Genomic DNA, 21,953 nt, shown 5'->3' with positions numbered 1-21,953 from the left:
TCTGATAAGGGACAAATATCCAAAATACAAAAGGAAGTCTACACTTCAACAAAAACAAAAAAGAGCCTAATTCAAAAAGGGGTAAAAGACTTGAATAGACATTTCTCCAAAGAAGATAAACAAACGGCCAATTAAATACATGAAAAGATGCTCAGTCTCATTAGTCCTTAAGGAAATGCAAATAAAATAGAATGGACAAAGAAGATGTGGTATATATATATATATATATATATACACACACACACACACACACACACACACACAATGGAATATTACGCAGCCATCAAAAAAATGAAATCCTGCCATTTCAATGACGCGGATGGAACTAGAGGGTATTATGCCAAGCAAAACAAGTCGATCAGAGAAAGATAATTATCACATGATCTCACTGATATGTGGAATTTAAAAACATAGGGGAAGAGAGGAAAAAATGACACAAGATGAAACCAGAGAGGGAGACAAACCATAAGAGACTCTTAATCATAGGAAACAAACTGAGGGTTACTGGAGTGGAGGCAGGTGGGGGGAGGGGGTAACTGGGTGACAGACATTTGGGAAGTTATGTGTTGTAACAAATGAGAACTGGGTATTATATAAGACTGATGAATCACAGACCTGTACCCATGAAATAAATAATACATTATATGTGAATAAAAAAAAAAAACACAACAGTATACCACTTCACACCAACTAGAATAGTCATCATCAAAAAAAGAGAAACTAAACAACTATTAAAGAGGATGTGGAGAAATGAGATTTTTGTATATTTGGTGATAGGAATGTAAAATGGTATGGCTGCTTTAAAAAATAATTTGGTAGTTCCTCAAAATGTTAAAAGACAGAATTACCATACAATCCAGCAATTCCACTAGATATATATCCAAAAATATTGAAAGCAAAGAGTTGAACAGATGTTTGTACACCAATGTTCATAGCAGCATTCACAATAACCAAAAGGTGGAAAAAACCCAAACACCCAACACATGAATGGATAAATAAAATGTGGTATATGCATATAATTCAACTCTAATAGGAAGGAAATTCTGATACATGCTACAACACATACGAACCTTAAAATAAGCAAGACACAAAAATGACAAATACTCTATGATGCCACCTAGAATAGGCAAACTCATAACACAAAAAGCAGAAGAGTGGTTACCAGTGGCTGATGAGAGCCAGCAATGAAGTGTTACTGTTTAGTGGGTAAACAGTTGCTGTTTGAGATGATAAAAATGTTTTAGAGGTAGTGGTAAAAGTTGCACAACTCTGTATATACCTAATGTGTCTATGCAGAATTTAAAATGGTTCAAGTGGTAAAATTTTGTTTTGTATATTTTATTACAATAAAAATACTGTATTTGAGAGTGCCATTCAGCAGAAACAACTGAGTGAAGATCTCTGGAAAGCTTCTCCTCAAAAACAAAACAAAACAAAACAAAACAAAAACCACCAAGGACACTAGGAAAAAATTGTGAAACTTTTTCAAAACTCTGGAAATTAACCAAAGGCTTACAAAATTCCAAATGACTTTCATTCAAAAAAAAATAGCTGGATCTTGGTAGGAAAATAATCTTCGTGACACTTTCACTTGCCCTATTACTATCTATCTCTCCCCAGCTACACAGGAGTCTTGAAAACCAACAGCCCTGAAATAAATGTAGAAACCAGCAGACTAGGAATATTCCCAGGTGCTCTCTCCAGTTGAACTGACATACTCAGTGACAACAACTTTTTCCTGGGTATCTTTGTCAAAAAGAATCAGGAGCAATTGTTTAATGTCTGCTGCTCAAAGTAGTGACAACAGTTGGGCTAACATGAAATGGCAAAAACATAAAAGGAAAAGCTGGGGAATGCGATGTCCATAAAGGGTTTTGAAAAGCTCTCACATATGCCTCGGAACCTCAAAGGCCACATGGACAGTGCCCAGGTTTGGGTGCATGCCCATAAAAAAAAGTCCTAATGCTCTCGCTGCTGACTAACCTGAAACTCTGTTCAAGCAAGAACAGGAGGCTATGGCAAAGTTGTAAACTGCCGGGTGAGTGCTGAAGGCATGCCCCAACACGTACACAAACACTCTTGGGAAAAAATTGGAGACTTTCTTGGACTTATACATTTAAGAAAATCTGTTTATTCATTAGCTGACCAATAAGCTAACAAGCAGAGACTTAAGAGGCTATACAGGACAAAGAATACAGACTTTAAAGAATTAGCATTGAAAGTCACTGAACAAACAAGCACTACAACAATAAACCCTGGTAGGGCTAAGACTCTGATTTCTACAAGTCTCACATTATATTAGCCAAAATGTCCAGTTATCAACAAAAATTTTAAAAACATGCAAAAAAAATTAATGTATGGCCCATACTAAGGAAAAGAACACTTAACACATATTGTTGTTGTTGTTATTTTATAATAATTTTTTATTATGTTATGTTAGTCACCATACAGTATATCCTTAGTTTTTGATGTAAAGTTCCATGATTCATTATTTGCATATAATACCCAGTGCACCATGCAATACGTGCCTTCCTTAATACCCATCACCAGCCTATCCCAATCCCCCACCCCCCTCCCTCTGAAGCCCTAAGTTTGTTTCCCAGAGTCCACAGTCTCTCATGGTTCATTCCCCCTTCTGTTTACCCCCCTTCATTCTTCCCTTCCTTCTCCTACCGATCTTCCTATTTCTTATGTTCCATAAATGAGTACTGTTTCTAAAATAGCCCAAGCAGTGGACTTACTCCACAAAGACTTTAAATCAGCTCTTTTAAATATACTCAAAAAACAAAAGGAAACCCTGTCTAGCAAACTAAAGGAACTTTGAGACTTAGGTCTCACCAAACAGACTGTATCAATAAAGAGAAAGAAATTATAGAAAAAAAACAAATAGAAAAAGCAGTTAAAAATACAATAACTGAAATTAAATATTTGCTAAGAGGACTCAATAGCAGATTTTAGCTATTAGCTAATACTAGCTAGAACTAAGTTAACTAGTAAATAGCTAATTTACTGCTACTAGCAGTAAAACAAAACAAAACAAAACAAAAAAACCCCTCTGAATTTAAAGATACATTAACTGAGATTATCCAATGTCAGGAAAAGAAAGAGACTTGTGGGGATACTACAGAGTATCAATATATGCATCTATGCAGGAGAGGAAAGGAAGAGAGAGAGTGTGTAATTAAGAATTTGGCTGGTGCCCTCATTAAAGTAACTTCTTAATCCTGGAGTTTTCTGAGTGATAGGAGAGGCATCTTTGTTATTCATGGGGGGGATTACACGTAATAGTTTATACTAATGAGGTGACTCAAGGTGGGCCTTTAGACAGTTTATGCTAATGAGACAACTCAGAGAGGGCTGCCCAAGCCAGAAAGACAACCATGTGGTTAGATGGTTGGGGTTTTGAGCAGCATAGTTATCAGTCTGATCTCTGGAAACAGGAAGAGGGGCTAGAGACTGAATTCAATCATGTAACCGATGATTCTATCAATTATGGCTAAATAGGAAGCCCCAGTAAAAATTCTTACACCAAAACTTGGCTGAGCTTCCTTGGTTGGCAATACCCCACGTGCTATCACACACCAATGAGCAGAAAAGGCAATGTTATCCTTACTTCACAGGGAGAAGATAACAGAATCTTTATGTTTGGAACCTTTCCAAACCTTGCCCTATGCACCTCACCTTTGGGCTGGTTCACATTTGCATTATTTTATTATCATAACACAAATTTTAAGCATAGCACTATCCTGAACTCTGTAAGCTATTCTAGCAAATTACCAAAACTGAGGAGGGTATTAAGTGCCCCTCATTTTTAGCCAGTTCATACTAAGTGAGGGTGATCTGGGGACCTCCAAACTTGTGGCTAGTGTCTGAAATGAAGGCAACCTTGTAGGAAATTATGTCCTTAAACTGTCACATTTGGCCTAACTCTGAGTAGTTTGGTGTCATTACAGGCAGAAAGACTATGAGAAAAAATGATTGGAAGGAAAGCTCCTAATTTTCATATTTAACAAATGTAATGTACTCCATGTAGGAAAATTCATAGCTCCACACCTAGACAAATTAATGAAATGTCCAAAATGAAACACAAATAAAAGACCCTGAAAACAGGAACAAGAAGAGATTCCTAACAGACTGGATCCTCAATAAGATTAACAGCTAGTTTCTCAAGAGAACCTACAGAGATCAAATGGCAATGGAATGGCCGATTAAAAGTGCTAAAAGGAAAAGATCATCAACCAAGAATTCCATATCCAAGCAAACTATCACTTAAAAGTGAAGGGTAAATGAACATGAAACTTTCTCCAGATAGACCACATACTGCATCACGAATCAGTTCTCAACCAAAAGACTAAGATTATTCCCTGCGTATTCTCACACCACAATGCACTGAAACTGGAACTCAATCACAAAAAAGATTTGGAAGAAATTCAAACATTTAGAAGCTAAATACCACCCTGCTTAAGAATGTTTGGGTAAGGGGCGCCTGGGTAGCGCAGTCGTTAAGCGTCTGCCTTCGGCTCAGGGCGTGATCCTAGTGTTCCGGGATCGAGTCCCACATCGGGCTCCTCGGCTGGGAGCCTGCTTCTCCCTCTCCCACTCCCCCTGCTTGTGTTCCCTCTTTCGCTGGCTGTCTCTCTGTCACATAACTAAATAAAATCTTTGGGAAAAAAAAAAAGAATGTTTGGGTAAACCACGGAATCAAAGAAGTTACACAATTCATGGAAACCAATGAGAATGAAAACACATCAGTCCAAAACCCATAGGATACTGTAAAGGTGGTCCTAAGGGGGAAATACACAGCCATCCAAGTCTCACTCAAAAAAAAACAGAAAAATCCCAAATACACAAACTAACTTTACATATTAAAGAACTAGAGAAAGATCAATAAATAAAGCCTAAGCCAAGCAGTAGAAGAGAAATAATTAAGATTAGAGCAGAGATCAATGAATTAGAAACCAGAAATACAGCAGAGCAGATCAACGAAACTAGAAGCCGGTTCTTTGAAAAAATTAATAAGATCAATAAACCACTGGCCAGGATTATCCAAGAGAAAAGAGAAAGGACACAAATTAATAAAATTATGAATGAAAGGGGAGAGATCACGACTAACACCAAGGAAAGAGAAACAATTATTAGAAATTATTATCAACAACTATATGCTAACAAATTAAGCAACCTGGAAGAAATGGATGCCTTCCTGAAACCTGATAAACTACCAAGACTGGAATAGGAAGAAACTGACAATCTGAACAGACCAATAACCAGTAATGAAATTGAAGCAGTGATAGAAAACCTCCCAAAAACAAGAGTCCAGGGTCTGATGGATTCCCAGGGGAATCAACCAAACATTCAAAGAAAAAATAATACCTATTCTCCTGAAGCTGTTTCAAAAAATAGAAAGAGAAGGAAAACTTCCAAACTCATTCTATGAGGCCAGCATTACCCTGATCCCAAAACCAGGCAAAGACCTCATCAAAAAGGAGAATTACAGACCAATATCCCTAATGAATATGGATGCCAAAATTCTCAACAAGATCCTAGCTAACAGGATCCAATAGTCCATTAAAAGGATTATCCATCACCACAAATTGGGATTTATTCCTGGGATGCAAGGGTGATTCAACATTCACAACTCAATCAATGTGATAGAACACATTAATAAGAGAAGAGACAAGAAGAACCATATGATCCTCTCAACTGATGCAGAAAAAGCATTTGACAAAATACAGCATCTTTTCCTGATTAAAACTCTTCAGAGTGTAGGAATAGAGGGTACATTCCTCAATTTCATAAAAACCATCTACGAAAAGCCCACAGTGAATATCATTATGAATGGGGGAAAGCTGAGAGCTTTTCCCTTAAGGTCAGGAACACGACAGGGATGCTATTGTTCAACATAGTGCTAAAAGTCCTAGCCTCAGTAATCAGACAACAAAAAGAAATAAAAGGGATCCAAATTGGCAAAGAAGTCAAACTCTCTCTCTTTGCAGATGACATGATACTTTATGTGGAAAACCCAGAAGATTCCACCCCTAAATTACTAGAACTCATACAACAATTCAGTAATGTGGCAGGATACAAAATCAATGCACAGAAACCAGCCGCTTTCCTATACACTAACAATGAGACTGAAAAAAGAGAAATTGGGGAATTGATTCCATTTACAATAGCACCAAAACCATAAGATATCTTGGAATAAACCTAACCAAAAAGGGAAAGGATCTATACTCTAGAAACTACAAAACACTTTTGAAAGACATTGAGGAAGACACAAAAAGATGGAAAAACACTCCATGCTCATGGATCGAAAGAATAAACATTGTTAAAATGTCTATGCTGCCCAGAGTGATCTATACTTTAACGCCATCCCGATCAAAATACCAATGGCATTTTTCAAAGTGCTGGAACAAACATTCCTAAAATTTGTATGGAACCAGAAAAGACCCTGAATCGCCAAGGAAATGTTGAAAAAGAAAACCAAAGCTGGGGGCATCACATTGCCTGACTTCAACCTATATTACAAAGCAGTGATCACAAAGACAGCAAAGTACTGGCACAAAAACAGACACATACATCAATGAAACACAATAGGGAGCCCAGATATGGACCCTCAACTCTATGGTCAACTAATCTTCGACAAAGCAGGAAAAAACATCCAACAGAAAAAAGACAGTCTCTTCAATAAATGGTGCTGAAAAAACTGGATAGCTATACACAGAAGAATGAAACTCAACCATTCTCTTACACCATACACAAAGATAAACTCTAAATGGATGAAAGACCTCAATTTGAGACAGGAATCCATCAAAATCCTAGAGGAAAACTTCAACGTCAGACACAGCAACTTCTTTCAAGACACATCTCCAAAGCTAAGGGCAACAAAAGCGAAAATGAACTTTTAGGACTTCATCAAGATAAAGAGCTTCTGCACAGCAAAGGAAACAGTCAACAAAACAAAGAGGCAACTCACAGAATGGGAGAAGATATTTGCAAATGACACCACAGATAAAGGGCTGGTATCCAAGATCTATAAAGAACTTCTGAAACTCAACACCAAAAAAACAAATAATCTGTACTGTATGGTGACTAACATAATAAAATAAAAAAAAAATTTTAAAAACCAAAAACAAATAATCAAGTCAAAAAAATGGGCAGAAGACATGAACAGACACTTCTCCAAAGAAGACATACAAATGGCTAACAGACACATGAAAAAATGCTCAACATCATTAGCCATCAGGGAAATTCAAATCAAAACCACACTGAGATACCACCTTACACCAGTTAGAATGGCAAAAATTGACAAGGCAAAAACAACAAATGTTGGAGAGGATGTGGAGAAAGGGGAACCCTCTTACACTGTTGGTGGGCATGCAAGCTGGTACAGACACTTTGGAAAACAGTACGGAGGTTCCTCACAAAGTTAAAAATAGAGCTACCCTATGACTCAGCAAATGCACTACTGGATATTTACCCCAAAGATACAGATGTAGTGAAAAGAAGGGGCACATGCACCCAATGTTCATAGCAGCAATGTCCACAATAGCCAAACTGTGGAAGGAGCCGACATGCCTTCAACAGATGAATGGATAAAGAAGATGTGATCCATATATACAACAGAACATTACTCAGCCATCAGAAAGGATGAATATCCAACATTTGCATCGACATGGATGAAACTGGAAGGGATTATGCTAAGTGAAATAAGTCAAGCAGAGAATGACAATTATCTTATGGTTTCACTCATATATGGAACATAAGGAATAGCATGGAGGACATTAAAAGGAAGAGAAAAATGAAGGGGGGAAATCAGAGGGGGAGACAAACCATGACAGACTATGGACAATGGGAAACAAACTGAGCGTTTCGGGGGGGGGGATGGGTTAGCCTGGTGACGGGTATTAAGGAGGGCACGTATTGCATGGAGCACTGGGTGTTATATGCAAACAATGAATCATGGAACACTACATCAAAAACTAATGATGTACTGTACAGTGACTAACATACATAATAAAATAAAAAATTTTTTTTAAAAAGACCAATATTTATGTCCCAAATCATACAATATTAAATGTCCAAAATAGGCAAATCCATAGAGAAAGAAAATAGATTTATAGTTGCCAGGGTCTAGGATAGAAGCAAATGCAGAGTGAATGCTACAGGGCACTGGATTTTAGGGGTAACGATAATGTTCTAACATTACACAGAGGTTAAACTTGCATAAATCTGTGTATACACTAAATACACTGAATTGTCCACTTTAAAATACTGAGTTTTAGGCATGTGAATTATGTCTTGACAATAACTATATATATAAATTATATAAATATAAAATATAAATATATAATATTTGAGTCTTTCCTAAGTCAAAATTCCTTACAAGTAGAACAAATGTCTCTTACAAATGTTAAGTTCTTTAGAATTTTTTTTTTTTTTAAGATTTTATTTGTTTGACAGAGACAGCCAGCAAGAGAGGAAACACAAACAGGGGGGCAGGTAGAGGAAGAAGCAGGCTCCTGGCAGAGGAGCCTGATGTGGGACTCGATCCCAGAATGCCGGGATCACGCCCTGAGCCGAAGGCAGACGCTTAACGACTGCACCACCCAGGTGCCCCAGTTCTTTAGAATTTTTTAAATAAACATTTAAACATTTAATCTTGACAACAATAAATTTAGCTATTTCGAATACAATGTACAGAAAGTCTTGTGAATATTTTCATTATAGCACAACTTGCTGGGAATCTACAAACCAATAACAAGTGGTGTATAAAAAACAGTAATACTTAAAGAATATTATTGCTTACTACAGAGTCTATAAAAACGTAAGCAAACCATTCTCTTTCAAAATCACCCTTGAAATACCACTCACCAAGTACACTGCTCTTTGGAAGAAGGTTGTGGTCTCCAGGATTTTATGCATTGTGATGGTTTCCAACTCATCAGGATCTAACTGTTCCTTTTCAAGGGGCATTCCGTTAAACAGAACAACAGGCAGTGGACCAACCCCAGTCTGCTCATAGTAGCCTCTCGCTTCCTGAAACACAAGGGACCACAAACATCTTTTGTCCTTCATGAAACAAATGGAACAAAGCATATTTTTCATACATACATGTGCTAACGAGAAAAGTAAAATCAACAGAAATATGGTCACCAAGAAATAACTAAAGAAATGCCTTTAAAGAAATATCAGAAGAGACACACTTAATATCCTACTGGGTAATATGAAACTGATTACTGAGTTTTTGTAAAACCACAAAACCTTGCAAATTAGGAAGTGATTTGGGGATGAGGGTAATTTTAAGCTACCCAGGCTACCAAACTTTAATTACATATACCATAGCCAAGACGTATAACAGACCTATCAACAATGATGGAGCTATCCTATCTTTGCTGTCCAATGCAGTAGCCACTAACCACATGTAACTACTGAACACCTGAAATTAATTAATTTTCATTTTAAAATCCACATGTGGCTAGAGGCTATCATTATGGAAAGCACAATGACAGACTGCCATAAATTATGAGTGCTCCTGGGCAGATAGCCTGAGATGAAATATTTATACCCCAATCTAAATTTAAAAGGATCCCTATCACTAACATAGAAATTACACTTCTAGAAAACAAAACAAGGCTGGTGGTAAACAGTGCTTGAAAATTGCTCCATAATATACTAAGCCCAATCGTTTTCCTTCTCCAAGACAACAGAGGTTCCTTAGCAGGGAAATACCAGGCCAACAAAAAGGTAAATATATCTAAGATGAACATTCTTCTGTGGTAGTCAGTATAGGGGTACTTCCCCCTAGATATCAACCACAAACCCGACTAACTTGTCAAAGTAAAATCTACATCACTACCCAAGATGTAAAAAGGATTCCTTAAAACATTCTTGTAAGATATCTTTGAACTAATACTTTCTGAAAATAGCAGAATTATATATATTTATATATAAATAGAAAAGTACTTCAATTGTATAACTAACAATCGTCAACAACAGACTAATTAGGTTCTAATCAGATCTAGCCACAACAGTAACTAATGGTACAGACTTACCAGGTGGACGATAATATGGCACAGGCAGAAAGGCCTTCTACCTTGATTTCTGCCATTTCTACATATCATAGTTTATACTTTTAAAATTTACACTTCTAAAATTCTTCCCATGTTAATTCTGTTCTTTGATGTCTCAACCATTTCAAAGACATTCATTAAAAACTCAACTTTAACATATTTTGAGTTTTGAAAATTATCCCCCCTACAAAACAAAACCAAACCCACATTATAACTCTTAAGGTGACCATAAGAAATAACACTGGTTTTCTCTGGAAATGGCAACTGAGTGAAAATCACGAGTGGGAGGGAGATGTTTTGACTGTATATATCTTCCTTTCTTACAAACTGTAAATAACTTACCAGACCAAGTAACAGAATGCAGCCTAATTACCAAAAAGCCAAACTTAAAAATTACATGAGAATTTCTATCAATGATAACTAAAAATGTTACCTATAAATAATTTTAAAACCTTCATAATTACAAGCAAGATCTTATGAATGAGCTACTCACAAATGATAACTCAAAGTAATAAGGACTCAGAGTTAACATGCCAAACACAAAATGTCTACATGTGTAAGTTAGGACTTTTCTTAAATATTATTATCTTATTAGCTTGAAAGATATAAATATACATCTATTAGACTACATTATCTTCAGTTTAAAAATTCTACTTGAGACTTCCGGTTAAGATGGCGGAGGAGTAGGAGACACCTTTTTCAGCCGGTCCCCCAAGTCGAGCTGGATAGGTACCAGACAAGCCTAAACAATGAGACGCAGGAAGATGCATCTGGATCTCTACAAATGAACATCTCCAGCGCTGAGTATTGAGGTACGAAACGGGGAACCATGAAACCGTGCACAGATATCGGAAGATAAACGGAAGGGGGAGGGAGCCAGCGATTGGGGCGCCGAGAGCGGTAGCCACTGCGGAGCGGGCGGGGCTCGCGGACGGCACCCGCAAAACAGCAGACTGAGACCGTGAGAGCAGTGCGCACGCCACCAGGCATCTCACGGAACACCGGAATCCTGGTGCGCTCACTGGATCAGACTGAGACCGGGAGCTTCGGAGCGTCTGTGAGGCGGCTGGCGGCTGGCGGCGTTAGAAACACAAAGGACAGAAACACGCCGGCCCTGGAAGTGAGGGCTGGGACACCGGGTGTGGGCGCACATCCCCAGGCAGCTGCAGGGTTGAGCAGCACCAACAGTAACAGAGTTAAAGTGGCCAGAACATTAGTAGAGAACGGATCCATAATCCCTCTGTTCTGTGACAGAGGCTGAAGTCGGCCTCTCTCCTCTCACTCTCAGAAGAGGCACAGCAAACCGCCAGGAAAACGCCGCCAGAGAAAAAAGCCGGGAAAACGGCTCAGAGAGTCCATCCCCATCCCCCTGCAGGGGACACAAGAGACTCTACCCAAACAGGGTTGCCTGAGTGTCGGCGGCGGGCCCCTCCCAGAAGGCAGGCTGAAAAATCAAGAAGCCCACAACCCGGGCGCCTGGGTGGCGGCAGTCATGGCGCCTGTCTTCGGCAGGGCGTGATCCCAGCATTCCGGAGAGAGGTCACATCGGGCTCCTCCGCTGGGCCTGCTTCTTCCTCTCCCACTCCCCTGCTTCTGTTCCCTCTCTTGCTGGTTGGCTGCCACATAAATAAATGAATAAATAAAATCTTTGAAGAAGAAGCCCACATCCCTAAGATCCCTATAAAACAAGGGGCATGGCCTGGGACCCAGTCAATAATTTGGGCTCTGGACAACCCCGCAGCCTCTCCGCATCAGAATGACAAGAAGGAGAAGCCCCCCCAGCAAAGAAAAGACAGTGAGTCTGTGGCCTCTGCCACAGAAATAATGGATATGGATGTAAACAAAGTAACAGAAATGGAATTCAGAGTAATGATGGTCAAAATGATGAGTAGAATTGAAAAAACTATTAAACGAAAAGGTTACTGAGAATATAGAATCCCTAAGGACAGAAATGAGAGCGAATCTGACAGAAATTAAAAATTCTATGAGACAAATGCGGGCAAAACTAGAGGCTCTGACGGCCAGGGTCACAGAAGCAGAGGAACGGGTTAGTGAATTGGAGGATGGGTTAATAGAGGAAAAAATGAAAACAGACGATGGTCTTTAAAAAATCCACGCCCACGAATGTAGGTTACGGGAGATTACTGACTCAATGAAACGATCCAATGTTAGAATCATCGGCATCCCCGAGGGGGTGGAGAAAAACAGAGGTCTAGAAGAGATATTTGAACAAATTGTAGCTGAAAACTTCCCTAATCTAGCGAGGGAAACAAACATTCGTGTCCAAGAGGCAGAGAGGACCCCTCCCAAGCTCAACCACGACAAACCTACGCCACGTCACTTCATAGTGCATTTAGCAAATATTAGATCCAAGGATACAGTATTGAAAGCGGCCAGGGCAAAGAAATTTCTCACGTACCAAGGCAAAGCCATCAGAATTACGTCAGACCTGTCTACACAGACCTGGAATGAGAGAAAGGGTTGGGGGAGCATATTTAAAGCTCTTTCAGAGAAAAACATGCAGCCAAGGATCCTTTATCCAGCAAGGCTGTCATTCAGAATTGATGGGGAAATAAAGACATTTCAAAATCGCCAGTCACGAACCAATTTCTTAACCACGAAACCAGCCCTACAGGAGATATTACGGGGGGTTCTATAAAAGTAAAAAGGCCCCAAGAGTGATACAGAACAGAAAGTCACAGCCAATACAAACAAAGACTTTACAGGCAACATGGCATCATTAAAATCATATCTCTCAGTACTCAGTCTTAATGTAAATGGTTTGAACCATCCCATAAAACGCCACAGGGTTGCAGATTGGATAAAAAGAAATGACCCATCCATTTGCTGTCTACAAGAGACTCATTTCGAACCCAAAGATGCATTCAGACTGAGAGTAAGGGGATGGAGTACCATCTTTCACGCAAATGGACCTCAAAAGAAAGCTGGGGTAGCAATACTCATATCAGATAAATTGGATTTTAAACTACAGACTAGTTAGAGACGCAGAAGGGCACTATATTATTCTTAAAGGAAGTATTCAACAAGTGGATATGACAATTATAAATATATATGCCCCCAACAGGGGAGCAGCAAGATACACGAGCCAACTCTTAACCAGAATAAAGAGACATATAAATAAAAATACATTAATAGTAGGGGACCTCAACACTCCACTATCAGAAATAGACAGAACACCCTGGCAAAAACTAAGCAAAGAATCAAAGGCTTTGAATGCCATACTCGACGAGTTGGACCTCATAGATATATACAGAACACTACACCCCAGAACCAAAGAATACTCATTCTATTGTAATGCCCATGGAACATTCTCAAGAATAGACCATGTTCTGGGACACAAAACAGGTCTCAACCGATACCAAAAGATTGAAATTATCCCCTGCATATTCTCAGACCACAATGCTCTGAAATTGGAACTCAACCACAAGGAAAAATTTGGAAGAAATTCAAACACTTGGAGACTAAGAACCATCCTGCTCAGGAATGACTCAATAAACCAGGAAATCAAAAATCAAATTAAACAATTTATGGAGACCAATGAGAATGAAAATACAACAGTCCAAAACCTATGGGATACTGCAAAGGCAGTCCTAAAGGGAAAATACATAGCCATCCAAGCCTCACTCAAAAGAATAGAAAAATCTAAAATGCAGTTTTTATATTCTCACCTCAAGAAGCTGGAACAGCAACAGAGGGACAGGCCTAATCCACGCACGAGGAAGCAGTTGACCAAAATTAGAGCTAAAATCAATCAAGCAGAAACCAGAAGTACAGTAGAACAGATCAACAGGACTAGAAGCTGGTTCTTGGAGAGAATCAATAAAATTGACACACCACTGGCAAGACTTATCCAAAAGAAAAGAGAAAGGACCCAGATTATTAAAATTATGAATGAAAAGGGAGAGGTCACAACGAACACCATTGAAAATGGAAGGATTATTAGAAATTTTTATCAACAGCTACATGCCAATAAAATAAGCAATCTGGAAGAGATGGAATCCTTCCTGGAAACCTATAAACTACCAAGATTGAAACAGGAAGAAATTGATTCCTTAAACAGGCCAATTAATTATGAAGAAATTGAGTCAGTGATAAACAACCTTCCAAACAACAAAACTCCAGGCCCGGATGGTTTTACTGGGGAATTCTACCAAGCATTCAAAGAAGAAATAATACCTATTCTCCTAAAGCTATTTCAAAAAATAGACACAGAAGGAAAGCTACCAAACTCATTCTATGAGGCCAATATTACCTTGATCCCCAAACCAGGCAAAGACCCCCTCAAAAAGAAGAATTACAGACCGATTTCCCTAATGAATATGGACGCCAAAATCCTCAACAAGATACTTGCTAATAGAATCCAACAGTTCATTAAAAGGATTATCCATCACGATCAAGTGGGATTCATACCTGGGATGCAAGCGTGGTTCAATAGTCGCAAATCAATCAGCGTGATACATCATATCAACAAGAAAAGACTCAGGAACCATATGATCCTCTCAATCGATGCCGAAAAAGCATTTGACAAAATACAGCATCCTTTCCTGATTAAAACCCTTCAGAGTGTAGGAATAGAAGGTACATTTCTCAATCTCATAAAAGCCATCTATGAAAAGCCTACTGCAAATATTATTCTCAATGGGGAAAAGCTGGAAGCCTTTCCCTTAAGATCAGGAACACCACAAGGATGCCCACTCTCGCCACTATTATTCAACATAGTACTAGAAGTCCTTGCAACAGCAATCAGACGACAAAAAGGGATCAAAGGTATTCGAATCGGCAAAGAAGAAGTCAAAATGTCTCTCTTCGCAGATGACATGATACTCCATATGGAAAACCCAAAAGAAGCCACTCCCAAACTATTAGAAGTTATAGTGCAATTCAGTAACGTGGCGGGATACAAAATCAATGCTCAGAAATCAGTTGCATTTCTATACACGAATAACGAGACCAAAGAAAGAGAAATTAGGGAATCCATCCCACTTACAATAGCACCAAAAACCATACGTTACCTTGGAATTAACTTAACCAGAGACGTAAAGGACCTATATTCTAGAAACTATAAATCACTCTTGAAAGACATTGAGGAAGATATAAAAAGATGGAAAGATATTCCATGCTCATGGATCGGAAGAATTAACATAGTTAAAATGTCCATGCTACCCAGAGCAATCTACACTTTCAATGCTATCCCGATCAAAATACCGAGGACATTTTTTAAAGAACTGGAACAAATAGTCCTTAAATTTGTATGGAAACAGAATAGGCCCCGAATCTCCAAGGAACTGTTGAAAAGGAAAAACAAAGCTGGGAGCATCACAATGCCGGATTTCGAGCTATACTACAAAGCTGTGATCACAAAGACAATGTGGTACTGGCACAAAAACAGACACATAGACCAATGGAACAGAATAGAGAGCCCAGAAATGGACTCTCGGCTCTTTGGGCAACTAATATTTGATAAAGCAGGAAAAAACATCCGGTGGGAAAAAGACAGTCTCTTCACTAAATGGTGCTGGGAAAATTGGACAGCTACATGCAAAAGAATGAAACTTGACCACTATCTCACACCATACACAAAAATAAACTCCAAATGGATGAAAGACCTCGATGTGAGACAGGAATCCATCAAAATCCTAGAGGAGAACATAGGCAACAACCTCTACGACATCGGCCAAAGCAACCTTTTTCATGACACATCCCCAAAGGCAAGAGAAACAAAAGATAAAATGAATTTAAGGGACTTCATCAAGATTAAAAGTTTCTGCACAGCCAAGGAAACAGTCAGAAAAACTAAGAGGCAGCCGCGAATGGGAGAAGATATTTGCAAATGACACTACAGATAAAGGACTGTTATCCAAGATCTACAAAGAACTTCTCAAACTCAATACACGAGAAACAAATAAACAAATCAAAAAATGGGCAGAAGATATGAACAGACACTTTTCCAATGAAGACATACAAATGGCTAACAGACACATGAAAAAATGTTCAAAATCATTAGCCATCAAGGAAATTCAAATCAAAACCACACTGAGATACCACCTTATGCCAGTTAGAACGGCAAAAATAGACAAGGCAAGAGACAACAATTGTTGGAGAGGATGTGGAGAAAGGGGATCCCTCCTACATTGTTGGTGGGATCTAAGTTGGTACAGCCACTCTGGAAAACAGTGTGGAGGTCCCTTAAAAAGTTAAAAATTGAGCTACCCTATGATCCAGCCATTGCACTACTGGGTGTTTACCCCAAAGATACAGATGTAGTGGCGAGGGCCATATGCACCCCAATGTTCATAGCAGCAATGTCCACAATAGCTAAATCGTGGAAGGAGCCGAGATGCCCTTCAACAGATGACTGGATTAAGAAGTTGTGGTCCATATATACAATGGAATATTACTCAGCTATCAGAAAGAATGAGTTCTCAACATTTGCTACAACATGGACGGCACTGGAGGAGATAATGCTAAGTGAAATAAGTCAAGCAGAGAAAGACAACTATCATATGATTTCTCTCATCTATGGAACATAAGAACTAGGATGATCGGTAGGGGGAGAAAGGGATAAAGAAAGGGGGGTAATCAGAAGGGGGAATGAAGCATGAGAGACTATGGACTATGAGAAACAAACTGAGGGCCTCAGAGGGGAGGGGGGTGGGGGAATGGGATAGGCTGGTGATGGGTAGTAAGGAGGGCACATATTGCATGGTGCACTGGGTGTTATACACAACTAATGAATCATTGAGCCTTACATCGGAAACCGGGGATGTACTGTATGGTGACTAACTTAATATAATAAAAAATCAAAAAAAAAAATTCTACTTGAATTGTACTGCCTAGTACAAATAATTACAACTTTCTAATATCATACACAGAGGATACCATAGCTTCAGATTTATAATAAAAGGTACAGTTATTTATTTATTTTAAGATTTTTATTTACTTATTTGAGAGAGAGCGCGTATGTGCAAGCGGGGAGGGGCGGGGGAGAAAAAATCCTAAAGCAGACTCCCAGCCCAGAACAGAGCCCAGTGTAGGGTTTGATTCCAGGACCCTGAGATCATGACCTGAGCCGAAATCAAGTAGGCTGCTTAAACAACTGAGCCACCCAGGCACCCCAGTACAAGTATTTGTAAGTGTAATAACAATTGCTAAAGGAATTCATTCCTCCTCAAAAATTTTTCAAAAGAATCTGTTTTCTTGGGCTTTTTCATGTGGAAGCACAGCTGCTACAGTTTTGAAAATCTAATAAGAATCATTAGATTCTCAGTACTTCTGGGAATCTCACAACATCCTTGTCATGAAAGTATGTTTACTCAAATGGCTAGGAAATTAAATGGCATAAGATGATTTGCTTACATAGGAAGGGCCTCTAATCAGTACAGATGAAGAAAAGAGCCAAGACTGGGAAACTACTGAGGAGCTAGGTCTCTGACACATTTATTTGATTCATCAGTAAAATCAAGATTTCAACACATGTAAAAATATCCTTTTTCTCAATGTGTCCAGTATTTCTCAAGAAAATATCTTTGCTATAGCAATCATCCACAATGAAAAGGCAATATGTACTCTTTCTTCAGTAGAATGAGAGAAAATTAAAGTGAAACGTTTTCCAGGTGAGGAGATGAGTGAAAGAGATAAAGGGGATCAAGAGTACACTTATCATGACAAGCACTGAGTAGTGTATAGAATTGGTGGATCTTTATATTATACATCTGAAACTAATATCTACTGCATGTTAACTACACTTGAAAATTTTTAAACAACATAAGATCTAATGTTAAAATGGTAAAGAGCAAGCAAGCCAGCACACTGGGGGAAAATCAGGCACTTCTCCCTTCCAAGGGAAAAAAAATAAAATTAAAAATTAAAAAATAAAGTTAAACATTTTCCAAATGTAAGGCTTGAGAAAACCTCATGAATTCCCTCAATTCTTTGGTATTCCCAAAGTGGCCCTTCTTTCCTTTTATTTCACCTATTCTTTTTCTACAGAGTTATTACTCTTGTTGTTTGTGTTTATCTAGAAAATCGCTGGACACCATATCAGTTTTATTTTAAAAAACACATAAGGCGGGGCACCTGGGTGGCACAGCGGTTAAGCGTCTGCCTTTGGCTCAGGGCATGATCCCGGCATTCTGGGATCGAGCCCCACATCAGGCTCCTCCACTATGAGCCTGCTTCTTCCTCTCCCACTCCCCCTGCTTGTGTTCCCTCTCTCGCTGGCTGTCTCTATCTCTGTCGAATAAATAAATAAAATCTTTAAAAAAAAGAAAAAACACATAAGGCAAGTGAGTGAACAGAAGGATACAACAGAACAATGGAACTATGTTCAGCTTACCCTAAATAGACCTCATGACCAGCTGTAACACTAAACCTGACTTAACACTTTATTTTTTTTTATAATGATTTTTTATTATATTATGTTAGTCACCATACAGTACATCCCCGGTTTTCGATGCAAGGCTCGATGATTCATTAGTTGTGTATAACACCCAGTGCACCATGCAATATGTGCCCTCCTTACTACCCATCACCGGCCTATCCCATTCCCCCACCCCCCTCCCCTCTGTAGTCCTCAGTTTGTTTCTCATAGTCCATAGTCTCTCATGTTTCATTCCCCCTTCTGATTACCTCCCCCCTTTCTTTATCCCTTTCTTCACCTACTGATCATTCTAGTTCTTATGTTCCATAGATGAGAGAAATCATATTATAGTTGTCTTTCTCTGCTTGACTTATTTCACTTAGCATTATCTCCTCCAGTGCCGTCCATGTTGTAGCAAATGTTGAGAACTCGTTCTTTCTGATAGCTGAGTAATATTCCATTGTATATATGGACCACAACTTCTTAATCCCTGACTTAACACTTTAAAACTAAGGGACTTAACACTAAAGCAGGAGTGACATCAGTATTGTGGCTGAAGAGAACATACGTCATTGGTCCTTCCCAATCCTGAACAATAATTTGGCATCTATCCATAGACAAAACTGCCTTTGTGGAAGGTTTGGGATCCAGCACCATATGCCAAGGAACCCAGAAGAAGGTTCACCTACCCATGCATCACGTAAAAGGCATACAGACTTCAACCCTGTCTGTGGACCCTGCATTGGCTCATCAACTGGCTCTACAGCCTGAGAACCCTTGGGAAAAGCTGTCTTAAGCAATCACCTTTAGACGAGAGAGCCTTTGTGTAAGTCCAGGTTTCCAGCAGAGAAGTTGTAATATACCAATGGAGCAAAAAAATATGAGACTGGATGCATTGGAGAAGATAAGAAGAACAGTCTGACTTCACTTCCATCAGCCCTCCCCCAAAGCAGCACAGCTTAGGACCAAGAGATCTGGGCCCATGATTTCTCCTGCAGGGGAGACCTGACAGCAAGTGAGCCGGTGAGCAAGCATTCAACTTCCCCCACTATAAGGAATACTGCCAAAGAGGCTCATTTCTCTCTTATCCCATCTAGAGTACCGAATTGTGAACTGTGTGACTGGAGGTAGAAAAAGGCTAAAGAGGGCAGCAGATGGTACTCAGAAAGCACTTAAAGGGGATAGATCCTACTTATTGCATCATGGACTCCATCAAGAAGCCTACCCATTAGCTACGGGGGACACTTCATCCACAGATCCCATTTATGGCTCATGGACACACCCACCTACACTCACCCTCACCCTGTGGCCAGCTCCCTGTGTATGCTCCTGACAGTGGTGGCAAGAGTGAGCTTTACCAGATGGCTTGTGAACTAGCACAGAAAGCCAGCCCAAACATGTGGGTCAGAGAGACAAAATACTGGAGCATTAAGTCCACCTTAGGGAAAACAAAAAGAAGGGCAGCCAGCACCCAGCCTTGGGCACTGTAGAATCGAAAAGTTAGGCATGCTTAAGAATTCTGTACACAAGTATGGAGCGTATGTATCCACAGATGGCCTGAGAAAGCCTCAGAATTCCTAGCAGGTGTGAGAAAAGGTACTTCTCTCCTAAAGGCAGTTAGTAGAGACTGTGGGAGGTGACTGCTACCTCAAATGCAAAAAAGCAACACAAAAATGCAAGGAACATCAAGAAAGCATGATAGCACCAAAGGATCACAATAATCTTTCAGTAACCAATTCCAAAGAAATGGATATCTGTGAATTACCCAAAGATGAATTCAAAAGTTGTTTAAAGGGAAACTCAATTACAAGAAAACATAGAAAAATAATTGAACAAAATTCAAAAAAAAAACCCCACAAATGAAATTTCACTTTTAATGAGAGACAGAAATCATAAAAAAGAACCAAACAGATATTCTGAAGCCAAAGAATACAATAAATGAAAAGAAAAATGAAATAGCATTAATATCAGAATGGATCAAGCAGAAAAAAGAATCTGTGAGTCAGAAGACAGGAACTTTGAAATTATCCAGAGGAGAACAAGAACAAAAAGAATTAAAGAAATATTATCTAGATGATTTACAAATTACTAGAGCTCCAGAAGGAGACAAGAGGATAGAGAAAGGATCAAAAACTTATTTAAAGAAATAATGGCTGAGAAGTCCCCAAATCTGGGGAGAGATTTGATACTGAAGTTCATGAAGCTTACAGGTTACCAAACAAAATCAACTTAAAGAGATCCTCTGCAAGACACATTATAATAAAACTGTCAAAAATAAAAGACAAAGTCTTAAAAGTGGCAACAGAAAACACGCTTGTAATAACTCTCAAGGGAGAAACAGACAACACCACAATATGAGTAGAGGAATTCAAAACCTCACTATCAACAACGGATAATCCAAACAGAAATTAGTAAGGAAACACTGGAATTTAATTATACTTTAAACCAAATGGATCTAAAAGACATATATAGAATATTCCATCCAACGGCAGCAGAATACACGGCTTCTTAAGCACATACGAAATATTCTAGAAATCAGTAACATGAGGAAAGCTGGAAAATTTGCAAATATGTAGAAATTAAACAACAAACTCCTTAATCAGTGAGTCAAAGAATAAATCAAAAGTGAAATAAAGAAACATCTTGAAAAACAAAAATGGAAACATACTGCACCAAAACTTACAGGATGCAGCAAAAATAGTTCTGATAAGGAATTTTATAGTGATAAATACCGACATTAAGAAAAAAGAAAGATCTCGAATAAGAAGCCTAACTTTACACCACCAGGCACCAGGTAAAAAAAGAACTAAACCCAAATTTAGCTGAAGGAAAAAAACAAAGATCAGAGATCAGAAAAACAAATAGAAAAGTTCAATGAAACTAAGCTGTTTTTTCAAAAGATAAAATCGGCAAAAAGCCTTTTGCTAGACAAATAAAGAGAAAAAAAATTAGATAAAATCAGAACTGACACCACATTTCTGTGGTACAAAGGATCATGAGACTTCTATGAACAATTTATGGAGAGAAGAAATGGATACACTTCTAGAAGCATACAACCTACCAAGACTGAACCATGAAGAAACATGTCCTTCACTTAAAAGTAAAAAAAGTTTGTAAATACATTTTTATTGTTTTAAATTAAAATATCTCAGAAATGTTTTTAGATTCCTTGCTTAAACATTTATTTTCAATAAACTGACTAGCTTGTTCCTGCCTGTAACAGATAAAGGTCCTTTTACTGTATTTAATGTCTCACAAAAAATAGTATTATCTTTAAATAAAAATTTTAAATATTTCCCTATAAACTTATTATCAAACTTTGCCATTCTGTTAACTACATGTCTTAATATATTTTTATCTTTAGCCGAAACAACATCAATATAAGTCATATCCTGGCAAGCATACATCATACACTTCTAATAGCTTTTATGTGGAACATACATCACACAAGTACTACCACTGCACTGTGTAAAAGAAATCTGTTTTTCAATTTAATAGTTAAT

The 21,953-nt window shown here is 38.6% G+C and overlaps 1 protein-coding gene across 2 annotated transcripts in view; it reads right to left on the bottom strand.

Annotated features, from left to right (window-relative positions):
• The window catches only part of UGGT1 (UDP-glucose glycoprotein glucosyltransferase 1), a 131,469-nt gene that overhangs the window by 49,306 nt on the left and 60,210 nt on the right, over positions 1–21,953 (bottom strand). For both annotated transcript variants that reach the window (XM_040619470.1, XM_040619480.1), the window contains exon 18: positions 8,872–9,036. In XM_040619470.1, the coding sequence (XP_040475404.1) occupies positions 8,872–9,036 (165 nt within the window). The remainder of the gene's footprint in view (positions 1–8,871; positions 9,037–21,953) is intronic.

This window comes from Ursus maritimus, unplaced genomic scaffold (genome assembly GCF_017311325.1).
Source record: "Ursus maritimus isolate PB19 unplaced genomic scaffold, ASM1731132v1 scaffold_1, whole genome shotgun sequence".
In the NCBI taxonomy this organism is placed as follows: domain Eukaryota; kingdom Metazoa; phylum Chordata; class Mammalia; order Carnivora; family Ursidae; genus Ursus; species Ursus maritimus.
This window is presented reverse-complemented; position numbering and strand designations above follow the sequence as displayed.